This window comes from Oratosquilla oratoria, chromosome 2 (genome assembly GCF_046742065.1).
Source record: "Oratosquilla oratoria isolate Oo_2021 chromosome 2, ASM4674206v1, whole genome shotgun sequence".
In the NCBI taxonomy this organism is placed as follows: domain Eukaryota; kingdom Metazoa; phylum Arthropoda; class Malacostraca; order Stomatopoda; family Squillidae; genus Oratosquilla; species Oratosquilla oratoria.
In genome coordinates, this window is record NC_134778.1 from 82,538,939 (window position 1) to 82,554,988 (window position 16,050).

Below are 16,050 nucleotides of genomic sequence, written 5' to 3' on the forward strand. Positions count from 1 at the left end.
CCTCTTCTCGTCCTCCTCCTCTTCCTCTTCTCGTCCTCCTCTTCCTCTTCTCGTCCTCCTCCTCTTCTCGTCCTCCCCTCTTCCTCTTCTCGTCCTCCTCTTCCTCTTCTCTCCCTCCCTCCCCTCCCCTTTCTCTCCCTCCCTCCCCTCCCCTTTCTCTCCCTCCCTCCCCTCCCCTCCCCTCCCCTTTCTCTCCCTCCCTCCCCTCCCCTTTCTCTCCCTCCCTCCCCTCCCCTTTCTCTCCCTCCCTCCCCTCCCCTCCCCTCCCCTTTCTCTCCCTCCCTCCCCTCCCCTCCCCTTTCTCTCCCTCCCTCCCCTCCCCTCCCCTTTCTCTCCCTCCCTCCCTCCCCTCCCCTTTCTCTCCCTCCCCTCCCCTTTCTCTCCCTCCCTCCCTCCCCTTTCTCTCCCTCCCTCCCCTCCCCTTTCTCTCCCTCCCTCCCCTCCCCTTCCCTTTCTCTCCCTTCCTCCCCTCCCCTTACTCTCCCTCCCTCCCCTCCCCTTCCCATTCACTCCCTTCCTCCCCTCCCCTTTCTCTCCCCTTTCTCTCCCTCCCCTCCCCTTTCTCTCCCTCCCTCCCCTCCCCTTTCTCTCCCTCCCCTCCCCTTTCTCTCCCTCCCTCCCCTCCCCTTTCTCTCCCTCCCTCCCCTCCCCTTTCTCTCCCTCCCTCCCCTCCCCTTTCTCTCCCTCCCTCCCCCCCTCCCCTCCCCTTTCTCTCCCTCCCTCCCCTCCCCTCTCTCTCCCTCCCTCCCCTCCCCTCTCTCTCCCTCCCTCTCCTCCCCTTTCTCTACCTCCCTCCCCTCCCCTTTCTCTACCTCCCTCCCCTCCCCTTTCTCTACCTCCCTCCCCTCCCCTTTCTCTCCTTCCCTCTCCTCCCTTTCTCTCCCTCCCTCTCCTCCCCTTTCTCTCCCTCCCTCTCCTCCCCTTTCTCTCCCTCCCTCTCCTCCCCTTTCTCTCCCTCCCTCTCCTCCCCTTTCTCTCCCTCTCCTCCCCTTTCTCTCCCTCCCCTCTCCTTCCCTTCCTCCCCCTCCTTCCCTCCCCTTCCTCCCCCTCCTTCCCTCCCCTTCCTCCCCCTCCTTCCCTCCCCTTCCTCCCCCTCCTTCCCTCCCCTTCCTCCCCCTCCTTCCCTCCCCTTCCTCCCCCTCCTTCCCTCCCCTTCCTCCCCCTCCCCTCACCTTCCTACCCCTCCTTCCCTCCCCTTCCTCCCCCTCCCCTCCCCTTCCTCCCCCTCCCCTCCCCTTCCTACCCCTCCTTCCCTCCCCTTCCTCCCCCTCCTTCCCTCCCCTTCCTCCCCTCCCCTTCCTACCCTCCCCTCCTACCTTCCCCTTCTTCCCTCCCCTGCCTCCCCCTCCGTCCCTCCCCTTCCTCCCCCTCCTTCCCTCCCCTTCCCTCCCCTTCCTCCCCCTCCTTCCCTCCCCTTCCCTTTTCCCTCCCCTTCCCTTTCTTCCCTTCCTCTCCCTTCCTCTCCCTCCCTCCCCTCCCTTTTCTCTCCCCTCCCTCCCCTCCCTTTTCTCTCCCTTCCTCCCCTCCCTTTTCTCTCCCTCCGTCCCTCCCTTCCCTTTTCTCTCCCTCCGTCCCTCCCTTTTCTCACCCTCCGTCCTTTCCCTCACTCCCCTCCCCTTCCTCTCCCTCCCTCACTCCCCTCTATTTCCCTCCCCTTCTTCCTCGCCCTTCCTTTTTCTTCCTCTCTCTCTCCCTCTCCCTCTCCCTCTCCCTCTCTCTCTCTTCACCCCTTCGTCTCCCTCTCTCTTCACCCCTTCGTCTCCCTCTCTCTTCACCCCTTCGTCTCCCTCTCTCTTCACCCCTTCGTCTCCCTCTCTCTTCACCCCTTCGTCTCCCTCTCTCTTCACCCCTTCGTCTCCCTCTCTCTTCACCCCTTCGTCTCCCTCTCTCTTCACCCCTTCGTCTCCCTCTCTCTTCACCCCTTCGTCTCCCTCTCTCTTCACCCCTTCGTCTCCCTCTCTCTTCACCCCTTCATCTCCCTCCCTCCCCACCCCTCCCTCTCCTCCCCTTCATCTCCCTCCCTGTCCTCCCCTTCTTCTCCCTCTCTGTCCTCCCCTTCTTCTCCCTCTCCTCCCCTCCCTCTTCCTCCCTCTCCCTCTCCTTCCCTCCCTCACTCTCCTCCCCTCACTCTCCTCCCTTCCCTCTCCTCCCTTCCCTCTCCCCCTCCCTCTCCTCCCTTCCCTCTCCCCCTCCCTCTCCTCCCCTCTCCCCCTCCCTCTCCTCTCCTCACTCTCCTCCCTTCCCTCTCCCCCTCCCTCTCCTCCCCTCACTCTCCTCCCCTCACTCTCCTCCCTTCCCTCTCCCCCTCCCTCTCCTCCCTTCCCTCTCCCCCTCCCTCTCCCCCCTCCCTCTCCTCCCTCCCTCTCCCCCCTCCCTCTCCTCCCTTCCCTCTCCCCCCTCCCTCTCCTCCCTTCCCTCTCCTCCCTTCCCTCTCCCCCCTTCCCTCTCCCCCTCCCTCTCCTCCCTTCCCTCTCCCCCTCCCTCTCCTCCCTTCCCTCTCCCCCTCCCTCTCCTCCCTTCCCTCTCCCCCCTCCCTCTCCTCCCTTCCCTCTCCCCCTTCCCTCTCCCCCCTTCCCTCTCCTCCCTTCCCTCTCCCCCCTTCCCTCTCCCCCTTCCCTCTCCCCCTTCCCTCTCCCCCTTCCCTCTCCCCCCTTCCCTCTCCCCCCTTCCCTCTCCCCCTTCCCTCTCCCCCCTTCCCTCTCCTCCCTTCCCTCTCCTCCCTTCCCTCTCCCCCTTCCCTCTCCTCCCTTCCCTCTCCTCCCTTCCCTCTCCTCCCTTCCCTCTCCTCCCTTCCATCTCCCCCCTTCCATCTCCCCTTCCATCTCCCCCTCCCTCTCCTCCCTCCCTCTCCCCCTCCCTCTCCCTGCCTCTCCTCACCTTCCCTCTCCCTGCCTCTCCTCACCTTCCCTCTCCCTGCCTCTCCTCACCTTCCCTCTCCCTGCCTCTCCTCACCTTCCCTCTCCCTGCCTCTCCTCACCTTCCCTCTCCCTGCCTCTCCCCACTTTCCCTCTCCCTGCCTCTCCTCACTTTCCCTCTCCCTGCCTCTCCTCACCTTCCCTCTCCCTGCCTCTCCTCACCTTCCCTCTCCCTCCCTCTCCTCACCTTCCCTCTCCCTCCCTCTCCTCACCTTCCCTCTCCCTGTCTCTCCTCACCTTCCCTCTCCCTGTCTCTCCTCACCTTCCCTCTCCCTCCCTCTCCTCACCTTCCCTCTCCCTCCCTCTCCTCACCTTCCCTCTCCCTCCCTCTCCTCACCTTCCCTCTCCCTCCCTCTCCTCACCTTCCCTCTCCCTCCCTCTCCTCACCTTCCTCTCCCTCCCTCTCCCTCCCTCTCCTCACCTTCCTCTCCCTCCCTCTCCTCACCTTCCTCTCCCTCCCTCCCTCCCCTACCCTTCCACCCCCGTCCCTCCCCCACCCTTCCACCCCCCTCCCTCCCCCTCCCTCACCTACCCTTCGTCCCCCTCCCTCCCCTACCCTTCGTCCCCCTCCCTCCCCTTCCCTTCCTCCCCCTCCCTCCCCTACCCTTCCTCCCCCTCCCTCCCCTCTCCTTGCTCTCCCCTTGTTCCCCTACCCTTCCTCCCCCTCCCTCCCCTCTCCTTGCTCTCCCCTTGTTCCCCTTCCCTGCCCTTCTCTCCCCCTGTTCCCCTTCCCTGTATTTACCGTCACCCAAAAGCCAGTGTTGCTACTTTTGATTATATCCTAGAGTCTTTTAGAAATATGTCTATGCGTAATAAACCATTGTTTATTTTGGGCGATTTTAATGATAATCTCTTAAATATAGAAAACCATATGGGGAAAATAGTGCGCAATGTTAAATTGAACCAAGTTATAGATACGCCGACTAGGATAACGTCAACATCTGCCACCTTAATTGATCTTTTGATTACCAACAGGACAGAAATGATCCATGCTTTCGACGTAATACCTAGTCCTGTTGCAGACCATGAAATGATAACCATTAATCTGGATATCAAAAAGCCAAAACGTACCCCTATAATTAGAACTTTTCGAACTCTTGCAAACTACAGTCAAAATACGCTGTGTAATTTATTATTAGACAAAACGTGTACTTTAAATACTATTCTAGATACGGACAACGTTAGTATACAGGCCAGTATAGTCACTAATGTTCTTAGAAGTAGTCTTGATACTTGTGCACCTTTGGTTACTAGACAGTTAACCCGCCCACCTGCCCCATGGTTAACAGATGACATCAGAAGTGTAATGAAAGAAAGAGATGAGTTACAAAAAAACTTGAAATTAAATAGATATAGAAATTCTTTGCAAAATCAGTATAAAACTAAAAAGATACAAGTTAGAAATAGCATAGCAAATAGGAAAAAAACAGCTGAGTAGGAGTTGTCTTAACGACAATAAAGGTAACATTTCTGGTACGTGGAATGTAGTTAAACAAATGTTGCCAGATAGTAGAAGCAACTCATGCCAAATCGATGACGAAGATCTGTCGAAAAGGGCGGAAGACCTGAATAATTTTTTTGCAAATGTAGGTAGAGTAACCTATCAGAAAACACAAGAGGGATTAAATGAAAATACGGCTAATATAGACATACAAGGTGGATCACAAAATACTGTTATCGATGTAAAAAATGATTTTAAACCTACTCCCGTAGATTGTGAAACCGTAATTTTAACTGTTAAAGAGCTCAGCGATTCTAGTTCTTATGGCTCTGACGAAATACCTGTGCATTTTATCCGTGACTCACTACCTGTACTTGCCTTTTATATTACTTTAATTATCAATACGTCAATTGTAACCAACACTTTCCCTGACATATGGAAAACAACTCATGTCATTCCAATTCATAAAGGTGGAAATAATGCTGATATAAATAATTATAGGCCAATTTCTCTAATTTGCGTCCTATCTAAAATTCTAGAAAAGGTAGTAGCCAAGCAGCTAGCTTCATTCCTCGAGTCCAATAAACTCTTAGTAAACTCACAACACGGCTTCCGTTCAAAGCTCTCTACAGAAACAGCTCTCCTGAAAGTTACCGATACTCTTTTCCATAACATTGACAACAAACAAATCTCCCTTCTTATTCTTCTTGATCTATCTAAAGCTTTTGACAGCGTACATCACGATACTTTGCTTAGGAAATGTGTGGAAGTTAGTATAGACCCTACTTGGATAGATAATTATTTATCTAATAGATTGCAAGCAGTTCGTTTAGGAAAAGTCACATCAAATTTACAAAGCATAAACTTTGGTGTCCCACAAGGGTCTATCCTGGGACCAATTTTATTCTCTATTTTTGTAAACGATCTCTCCAAATCACTTCCTAACACTTTAGTTTTTCAATACGCTGACGATACGCAAATCATAATGACAGGAAATATTGAAGGCTTAGACGAGTTGATAAGAAAAGCTGAAAATATACTGCTAAGGGTTAAAACCTATTTCCAAATTAACGGACTGCTATTAAACGAAAAGAAAACTCAATGTATGTTTGTAGGTTCTAGGCAGTATATATCAAGAATACCAGAAGACACGATCATAAATTTTAACGGCTCAGTCATTAAACCTGTAAAAGTAGTTAAGAATCTGGGGTGTATATGGACCAATATTTGTCTTTCGATAGTCACATAGATCATATACATAAGAAAGTCACGGGGATACTTATGTACCTCACACGAATAAAGGATTGTTTTGATTATGAAACGCGAGTTATGGTAATTGACGCACTGGTACTCAGCATAATAAATTATTGCTCAAATGTATGGGGCTCAGCTAATAAAACCCAGATTGAAAGAGTACAAAAATTACAAAACTTTGCTGCTAGAGTTGCTGTAGGGGGAATAGTAAATACGACCACGTCTCACCCGCGATTAAACGTTTGAATTGGCTCAAAATAGAAAATAAGTGTTCATTTGATATATGTATGTTTATATTTAAAATATTAAAAAAGAGATTCCCCGAATGGTTGTATAGAAATATCTTCGACATCAGTATAACAAGAGATAGGCCATCAAGGCAAAGACAGAATCTCTATGTTCATCGGGTTAATACTGAAATAGGCACAAGAATGATACCTGTAAGAGGGCCTAAGACATGGAATAAACTCCCTATCGCTATTAGAGACATAACATCAATAAATGTGTTCAAAGATAGGTTGCGTAAATATTTTCTAGATAATCAAATGTAAGTCAGCAAACATTTGTTAGCGTATAATATGCACTAGTAACACAAGGTTTTTAAGCATATTCGATTTTGTAACATTGTGAATTTTTTTTTTTTACCTCCATGTTCTTGCGTTGATAAGCACTGCTAATACAAGTTTTTAAGCTTATATCATTTTGTACTATTATAAAGTCTTTAGTTTTTACCTTCATGTTTTATGTGTACAAAAATATGTATCACTATGTAATGCTCTTGTGAATATTGTAAATAATGTAAAGAATACCCAATGAAAATTGGAATAAAGGAATTATTATTATTATTATTATTATTATTCTCTCCCCCTGTTCCCCTTCCCTGCCCTTCTCTCCCCCTGTTCCCCTTCCCCACCCTTCCTCTCCCCCTGTTCCCCTTCCCCACCCTTCCTCTCCCCCTGTTCCCCTTCCCCACCCTTTCTCTCCCACTGTTCCCCTTCCCCACCCTTCCTCTCCCCCTTTTCCCCTTCCCCACATCCTCTCCACCCTTCCCCTTCCCCACATCCTCTCCACCCTTCCCCTCCCCCACGTCCTCCCCCTTTCCCCACGTCCTCCCCCCTTCCCCACGTCCTCCCCCCTTCCCCACGTCCTCCCCCCTTCCCCACGTCCTCCCCCCTTCCCCACGTCCTCCCCCCTTCCCCACGTCCTCCCCCCTTCCCCACATCATCTCCCCCTTCCTTTTCCCTACATCCACTCCCCCCTTCCCCACATCCTCTCCCCCTTCCCCAATGTTATCCCTTCTGACAATTCTGGAAATGTATGCTTTGAATTGGGGTGAAATGTATTTTGGTATGCACTTATCTTTGTGTGGTATTTTTATATACTCTCTTAGGTTTCATTTCAGGGACGAGTTTCGTTCCCTGTCCAGCAGCAAGCGGCGATGGATCCCTCCTTCTAGTTTGAGACGAGATGCACTTACCCCAGAGAACAAAAATGACCTCACTTTCCGCAAGGTAAGTGTTATCACAACTGTACAGTACTACCTCTCATTAACGGACATTAATTAGCTGTGTTTGTGGTGTTTTCACTGTGTTTTTGGTGCTGTTGTTTAGTGCTGTGCAATCACTGGCACCCAAAAACCACTCCAAATCAAAGGATTATTCACATCAACGGACACCATTATCCCCCTTTTAGTCTGTTAATGAGAGGTATACTGTACTGTAATATTAGGGATGGGCAGAAGTTGAATTTGAAATTCTGTCAATGACAGGATCTTGCCTGTGGAATAGACACTCCCTGAGGATTGAAAGATGGGCTCTGTGTAGAGGGGTTATGATTGAAATTTCTCTTCCTTCCTCTCTCCCTCCCTCCCATCCTTCCCTCTCATCCTTCCTCCCCCTCCCTCTCATCCTTCCTCCCCCTCCCTCTCATCCTTCCTCCCCCTCCCTCTCATCCTTCCTCCCCCTCATCCTTCCCCTCCCTCTCATCCTTCCCCTCCCTCTCATCCTTCCTCCCCCTCCCTCTCATCCTTCCTCCCCCTCCCTCTCATCCTTCCTCCCCCTCCCTCTCATCCTTCCTCCCCCTCCCTCTCATCCTTCCTCCCCCTCCCTCTCATCCTTCCTCCCACTCCCTCTCATCCTTCCTCCCACTCCCTCTCATCCTTCCTCCCCCTCCCTCTCATCCTTCCTCCCCCTCCCTCTCATCCTTCCTCCCCCTCCCTCTCATCCTTCCTCCCACTCCCTCTCATCCTTCCTCCCACTCCCTCTCTTCCTTCCTCCCACTCCCTCTCATCCTTCCTCCCCCTCCCTCTCATCCTTCCCCCCACTCTCTCATCATTCCTCCCACTCACTCTCATACTACCTCCCCCTATCTCTCATCCTTCCTCCCCCTCTCTCTCATCCTTCCTCCCCCTCTCTCTCATCCTTCCTCCCCCTCTCTCTCATCCTTCCTCCCCTCCCTCATCCTTCCTCCCCTCCCTCTCATCCTTCCTCCCCTCCCTCTCATCCTTCCTCCCCCTCCCTCTCATCCTTCCTCCCCCTCCCTCTCATCCTTCCTCCCCCTCCCTCTCATCCTTCCTCCCCCTCCCTCTCATCCTTCCTCCCCCTCCCTCTCATCCTTCCTCCCCCTCCCTCTCATCCTTCCTCCCCCTCCCTCTCATCCTTCCTCCCCCTCCCTCTCATCCTTCCTCCCCCTCCCTCTCATCCTTCCTCCCCCTCCCTCTCATCCTTCCTCCCCCTCCCTCTCATCCTTCCTCCCCCTCCCTCTCATCCTTCCTCCCCCTCCCTCTCATCCTTCCTCCCCCTCCCTCTCATCCTTCCTCCCCCTCCCTCTCATCCTTCCTCCCCTCCCTCTCATCCTTCCTCCCCCTCCCTCTCATCCTTCCTCCCCCTCCCTCTCATCCTTCCTCCCCCTCCCTCTCATCCTTCCTCCCCCTCCCTCTCATCCTTCCTCCCCCTCTCCATCCTTCCTCCCCCTCTCCATCCTTCCTCCCCCTCCCTCTCATCCTTCCTCCCCCTCCCCCATCCTTCCTCCCCCTCCCTTCCATCCTTCCTCCCCCTCCCTCCCAACAATGTTACACTCAGATGCTTTTTACCTTACAAGGGCCATCCTAGTAAGTGGCAAAATTATTTACAATATATAATTTTATTAACATGGACACACACAGTGGTTCCTAAATTACATTAATTTTATTTTACAAAAATGCTATATGCATTAAGGGGACACTGCAGTAGTAGCATGTTGCCACACCCTCTCTCTTTCTCCCTCCCTCTCTTCTCTTTCCCTCTTCCTAACACTTTTTCTCCTCTCTCTTGCTCCCTATCCCCCACTCCCTCTCCTCTCCCTCTCTCTCCCCCCTCTCCCCCCCTCTCCCTCTCTCTCCCTCTCTCTCCCCTCCTTCCCACTCTCTCCCCTCCTTCCCACTCTCTCCCCTCCTTCCCACTCTCTCCCCTCCTTCCCACTCTCTCCCCTCCTTCCTCCTCTGGTTTCACCACTGCCCTCTCCTCTCTCCATCTCTTTCCATTTCTCCATTCCTCCTCTTCCTGTTGTTATCCCAGAGCTGTGTATTGGTACAGTGTTTGACCCAAGCATTGTGGTGAGGAACAAGATCCTTCAACTCAAGGTGCTCAGACAGGTGGGGTGGGTAGATGGACATTTTATTATTTGTGTGTGCTTTGACTTGGCCATTCCATTAAAGGGGTGAGAAGGCCATAGGTGTATTATAAACATGAATGGACAGAGGTATGTAGTTGTGTTGTTTTTATTTTTAATTTTTATACTTTATTTATTTTCAGGTTCGGGGAATTCTCAACAAACTTACCCCTGAGAAATTCCAAAAGCTAAGCACAGATATTTTGAATGTTGGGCTAGACTCAACCACTCTACTCAAAGGCGTTATATTACTGGTAAGAATATTTCCTACAGGTTTGATTGTGAAATGCGGTAATTCATGTTTGATTCCTTCAAGGTTCAAAGTTTCATCCATTCTTCATATGCACATTTTTCTGCCACAAATCCCCTCACCTCTTCATCTTGACATTTGCTGCCTTACCTGAACTCCTCAGTACTCCTCCCTTTTGTTCATATCTTACCACTTCATGCACATTCAGTGACCCAATTACTAGTATTCTGGTTAGCCCTCCCAGATGTCCACAGACATTCTATGGAGCACATTACTGTAATTCATTCAAATGTCAGTGAAGATGATATATGGATTTATAATGTAGTGATTAGCTCATGATATTACCCAATAGTCTTTTTCTTGTTTGTTAATCACCATTCAACCAGTGCTGGGATTAAAGAAAAGGAAGACATTCTTATGCAATTCTTCTAATTTTCAGATCTTTGAAAAAGCCCTAGATGAGCCGAAGTACTGTTCTATGTATGCACAGCTGTGCAAACGGCTGTCAGAAGAGGCACCTAACTTTGACCCAGGTGAAGGACCTTGTACTTTCAATCGACTGTTGCTGAGCAAGTGTAAAGTAAGTGAATATTTAATGTATGTATGTATATTAAGATACTAATTTAAAAGTATGAATAGGAGCATGGCAGTAGATATTTAAGTACAGTTGATTATGTTATCATAGATGGAAGGCCGCTTGTAATATGTTAAAAGTGACTTGATAGAGGTGGGGAAGGAATGAGGTATACCTAGTTCTTAGAAGAATGGGTTTGTTTCAAGGAAGGAGGGCTAAAGTGCACAAAGACAATATGTTGGATGAGGAGGAAGAGGGAACAAAAAGTGAGGCAGTGAATAATTGGATGGATAGGTGAGGGAAGCGATTGCAGAAGAGAAATAAGCATATGAGGAATGGTTGCAAAAAAGAAATGGGGAAGTGTATGAGAGGTATGGAATAGAATAAAAGCAATATGCAGGGTAAGGGAGGTCAAGAGTAGAGCTGATGTAAAGTGGGGTAGTTAATGTAGAATATTGAAAGGAATAAAAAGAATCGGAAGAAAGTGAAAAGAGCAAGGGTAATGGTCGGGTAGAAGGGTGAAAGTAGATAGAGATGGACCGGTGTTATAGGATGTGGAGGCAAGAGGAAGGGCACAGTATTTCTGGGGCATATTGAATATTCAGGACAATAAGGTTTTGATTGTTTTAGCAGGATATGCTAGGAAAATGACTGGGAGATGAGAATGATACCGATAGAATAAGAGGATTTACAAAGGACACTGAAAGAGATGAAGGTTGCCAAGGCACCAGAGTTTGGTATTTATCATGTGGATTGTCTAAGGAAGTATAATGGAATAGTTGATGAGATTGTTTTATGTGACCTCAGGAAGGAAGTAAATCAATGGATTGGAGAATAGTTGCACAATACAAAGGAAAAAGTGATGCATGTAAATGTAGAAGTTTTAGAGGGAGTCTTTTATGTGTAATCTGGAAGGTATTAATGTAGAGAATCAACAGGGGAATAGAGATAGTAATTGGAGGAGAGTGGATAGATTCATTTTATGGAGTATCATGAGTAGTTTGAGCACTGATATAGCTTGGGCACATGGAAAGAATTAGTGAAGAAAGTCTTTACTAGAGAGAAATAAAGTGTGGAAAGCCAAAGTGGAATGGAGTGAACTTGAAGGGATGTACAAAATAAGATAGAAGTGAAATTGGTGAAGAGAAGGAAGTGTAAGTATACATAGGGATAAGGGAAAAGAGTATTTTGTCATAATGGCCAATGGTTCCATCCATGGGGACAATATTGTACAGGTATTTAATTTTAGCGAACAGGAAAAACGAGTTTATGACAATGTATGAAATATGAGTAAGGGAAGATTGGAATGAATAGAAAGGCATAAATGGAAGAGGCAGAATTAATATAAGGAATTTTTTAAGGCTAAGTTTATCATTCCATCATACTTAATTTGAGTTTTCTTACAGGATGAATTTGAGTGTCGCCGAAATGCATCAGAGGCTTGGGATGGAAAGGAGGGGGAACTTACCCCAGAACAGGAAGAACAGAGAGCTAATGCCAGACGTAAGATGGTGGGTAACATACGTTTCATTGGTGAATTGGGCAAGTTGGAGATCATACAAGAGTCTATTCTCCATCGCTGCATTCAGCAGGTATTTATAAAAATGAACCCTTCTTTTTTTGTATTTGACACCAGTTTATAGTGTACTAGTTATTTTGATGCCACCTTTACAAAGGGGGGGAGAGGCCTTATGATTTTTATTATTACTATTGCTTTTTATTATTAATGATAATGATCTTGGCAGAGAAGTTTAAAGTATTATTATCTGGGCAAAAGGTCTGGAGGGGAGGGGAGGCAGTTGAAGGTTGCTTGGTGGAAAGGATGCTATAGTAAGGGAATTCCTGCTTCAAGAACATTGGCATAGGCCTCTCTGAATGAGGTAGTTCATGATGTATAACTGATTTCTTCTTTTTCTTCTTTTTCCTCCTCCACTTTCTTGCTTCATTGCTTCTGACCTGGGTAGAGTTAAGATATAAAGGAAAAAATGGGTGGGTGGGAGTGCATGCATGCCTTGGCTGGCTACCTCTCTTGTAAGGGGGGAAGAGGCCTTTATTATTATTTGATGATATTGATACTAAGAAGCCATCATGATATAAAGCTAATACTAATACAGGAGTATTGCTTCTGACCCAGGCAATGGGCTGGAGACAGGGATACTCTGTCTTGCTGCATTGCCTATGACTTTGTAGTGTGGCAGGTGATAGATTATCCTTAATCCATGAAATGCTAAGATGGGAGGAATGAAGAGTGGGTTTTGGATGGATGTTTGATAGGCTATGCTTTGGCTTGGCCATTGCCCTTGTAAGGAGGAAAGCATTTTGGTATTTGTGTGTGTAATTATTGATATAAATTTTTAATTTACCCACTAGTTACTGGAGAAGCGTCGGCGTAGACCAGTGGCTGACTTGGCTGAGGATTTGGAGTGTCTCTGCCAGATAATGAAAACATGTGGCAAGGTGCTGGACAAGCCCAAAGCCAAGGTAATTCATGCTTGTTTTAATGTGGTATGGTTTACAAATATAATTATTGACAGGGGTGGACTTTCTTCCATGTGGAGGATTGATGAATAGATTGTGTTGTGTATATGCTTTGACTTGTCATCAATCTTTTAAGGAGGAAAAGGCCCTTTACTACATAGATATGTATTATAATTTGAGTCACCATTTTAGATGCATAAGTGGCGACCCTACAGACAAGTTGTGTGGTATTTTATTATTATTATTATTATTATTATTATTATTATTATTATTATTATTATTATTTTAAGTACATATGGAAGAGGGTGGTGTCGGGAAGTTTGGTAGGTAGAGTGTTAATGGACTATATGATGGTAACCAGGAGTATAGTAGGAAGAGTTAGGACTACATGTTCTCAGGGGAGTGGGCAAATATTAGAATTTTTTTTGATGGAAGGTAAGTTGAGACTGGAAGATAGATTGGGAAAAAGGAAAAAGACATAAGGTACGGAGGTTCGTAAAGTGAACTGTTTAAATGAGAAAGAAAGGAGAAGGAGTACAAGAGGAAGCTGAGAGAGGAGTGGGAAGGAGTGAAGAATAGAGTAGAACTAGGTGTGGAGGAGGAATGGGGATGGTTCAAGGAGGGAGTCACAAGGTGTGTAAAGATGGTGTATGGAACAAGGAGGATGGGAGGAAATAGAAGGGTAGTGGGTGGTGGGATGAGGAAGCAAAGGTTGTAGAAGAGAAGAAGTGAGCTTTCACAGATTGGTTACAAAATAGAACGAGATAATCATATGAGAGGTACAAAGAAAAGAGAAGAGAAATAAAGCATAAGATAAAGGAGACAAAGAGGAGAGCAGGTGTGAAATGAGGGAGGAGTATGACAGAAAATTTTGAAAGTAATAAAAAGATGTTTTGGAAAGAAATTAAAAGAGGAAGAGTAGGCGAATCAAGTAGAGAAGAAAGGTAAAAGGTGTTGATGGGGAGATGATAATGGAAGAGACTGCAGTGAGAGGAAGATGGGTAGAGTATTTTAGGGAGTTGCTAAATGTGAAGGAGGATAGGGAGGGAAAGGTTGCAGTGGGAAGTGCTAAGAAATTGACAGTGATGAGTGAGGAAAATAAGGAAAGATGGAATGAAGGTAGTTGTTAGATATGAGAGGAGGTAAGGCACCTTGGTTGGATGGGTGCCATGCAGAATGTAAAAAAAAAAAGGGGGGGGGGCGGGGGGGTAGACTGATGCTGGACTGGCTGGTGAGGTTAACTAATGTTTGTTTAATAGAGGGTAGAGTGCTGGAAAACTGGAGGAGTGCCTGTATAGTTCCACTTTACAAAGGAAAAGGGGACAAGTGCCAGTGTAGTAGTTTCAGAAGGATCAATGTAAGTGTAGTTAGGGAGGCTTATAGGAGGGTCTTGATTGAGAGCATTAGGAGAGAGAGGGAGAAATAGGTGAGGAACTGGGTTTAGGACAGGTAGGGGTTGCATGGATCAGATTTTTGTGGTAAGACAGATATGTGAGAGCTTTAGGAAAAGGTAAGGATGTTTTTGGGCATTTATGGATTTGGAAAAAGTTTGACAGGGTAGACAGGAAGGCACTTTGGGAGGTATTGCAGATATATGGGATAGGAAAGTATTTAAGAACAGTCAAGAGCTTTTACGAGAGTAGTAGAGCATGTTATAATTAGAAATGGAGAGAGTGAGTGGTTTGTGGTAAAGGTGGGACTTCACCAAGGATGTGTTATGTCACCTTGGCTGTTTAATTTATACATGGATGGGGTGGTGTGAGAGGTAAATGCAAGGGTAATGGGTCGGAGATTGGTTAAAGAAACTGAATAAAAGTAGGAGATAAGCCAGTTGATGTTTGTGGACGACACTGTGCTTGTAGCAGGATCAGAGGAGGGATTGAGGAAGTGCATGACAGAGATTGGAAAAGTATGCAAAAGAAGGAAGTTGAAGATAAATGTGGGGAAATGTAAAGTGATGAGATGTACAAGGGGAAAAAGAGACAGCAGACTAGAAGGAAGTGGATAGTTTTAGATACTGGGGTGTGAAAGGGAGGAGTGGAGGTGGAGATAGAATGTAGATTGAGAGGAGGAAGTAAATCCCTTGGGGGATTAAAAAGTGTAATGATAAATAGACATTTGGAAAAGGGTGCTAAGAGGAGATTGTATGAAGGAGTGATTGTGCTAACAACACTGTGGGGCAGAAACGTGGAACATGAGAGAGGAAGAGAGATGGAGTTTGAATATGTTTGAGATGAGTTACCTGAGAAATATGATAGGGGTTACTAGGCTGGATAGTGTGAGAAATGAGGTGGTGGAGGAGAATGGGGTTAGAAAGGGAGTTGGGAGATAGGGGTGATGAAAGAGTATGGGGATGGTTTGGACACATGGAAAGAACAGGTGGAGAAAGATTAGTAAAAAAAAAAGGTGTAGAAGGTAGGTGTGAATATGAGGGGTCGACCAAGAACGAGATGGATGGATGGATGGATGGGGGTAAAAGGGGCATTGGGTAAGAGGGGATGTCTGTTGAGGAGGACGGGAGAGTACAGAAGATAGAGGTGAATAGAGAATGGTTGTGTATGGATGATGCTGTAATGCATGAAGGGGGAGTGGGTGGGGGATGGGGGTGAGGGAGTATATGCGAAAAATAGATTGACGCAGCCAGAGGGGAAGGAGTTGAGGGGTGTGGATGATATGATTATTTTTCTTGTTTTCTTGCAGAACCTGATGGATCAGTACTTTGAACGCAAGGTTCAGCTGAAGAGCAACACTGAGCTGCCGTCACGCATACGCTTTATGCTGCAAGACGTTATTGAACTCAGAGCTGCCAGCTGGGTCCCTCGCAAAATTGCCCAATCTGATGGACCGCGTACAATTCAGGAGGTAATTTTCAGATATTCAGAAGCCTGATTTAGGAGTACTTATATAGTATAGACACTAGCACTAATTTGTGAAATGTTTGTGCGTGCTTGCACCCAAAGTATCACCCCCAAATAGTGTTGTGTGCTCTTTAATAACTTGAGATTTTGTGAACAGGTGCGTGAAGAGGCAGCAAGGGACTTGGGCGTTTATATCCCTCCACCAACTTCCCAAGGACCTCCTCGCTCTTCAGGACTCATCTCTCCTCTTGCAGCACTGGGATCCTTTTTCCCAACTGTAAGAATTCTAAGTATTACTTTGATTGTTTAATAAAATCTAGATTCCTGATTATTTATTTGATTAAAGAATAAAAATGATTGTTACAGATTTTCATAATTCAGTTGATGATTTTACTTTTTCGTTTAGGAATGTCCCCTGTGGGGCTACAAGGAGAAGGATGCCTAGTCCCACTCCTCGTCCCTTTCTTCTCACCTCTTACGATCCAAGTGGAAATACTTGGCAGTATTCTTTTCCCCCACCACAGGGAATTCCCCCCCAGCAGAATATGAATACTCAGGGAAATGGTACAGGTCAGCAGCAAGGGGTTAGGGTAGCGAAAAAAATACACAGGAGCGACGAACGATTTCGCTCA

The 16,050-nt window shown here is 47.4% G+C and overlaps 1 protein-coding gene across 3 annotated transcripts in view; it reads left to right on the top strand.

Moving 5' to 3' along the window:
- NAT1 (N-acetyltransferase 1) overlaps nt 1-16,050 on the top strand; it is a 63,593-nt gene that overhangs the window by 21,974 nt on the left and 25,569 nt on the right. For 2 of the 3 annotated variants that reach the window (XM_076211978.1, XM_076211996.1), the window contains exons 3-9: nt 7,001-7,121; nt 9,402-9,512; nt 9,948-10,088; nt 11,489-11,674; nt 12,453-12,563; nt 15,261-15,422; nt 15,576-15,695. In XM_076211978.1, coding sequence (XP_076068093.1) covers nt 9,987-10,088; nt 11,489-11,674; nt 12,453-12,563; nt 15,261-15,422; nt 15,576-15,695 — 681 coding nt within the window. In that variant the 5' untranslated portion in view covers nt 7,001-7,121; nt 9,402-9,512; nt 9,948-9,986. The remainder of the gene's footprint in view (nt 1-7,000; nt 7,122-9,401; nt 9,513-9,947; nt 10,089-11,488; nt 11,675-12,452; nt 12,564-15,260; nt 15,423-15,575; nt 15,696-16,050) is intronic. The other variant, XM_076211987.1, reaches the window with a different exon arrangement.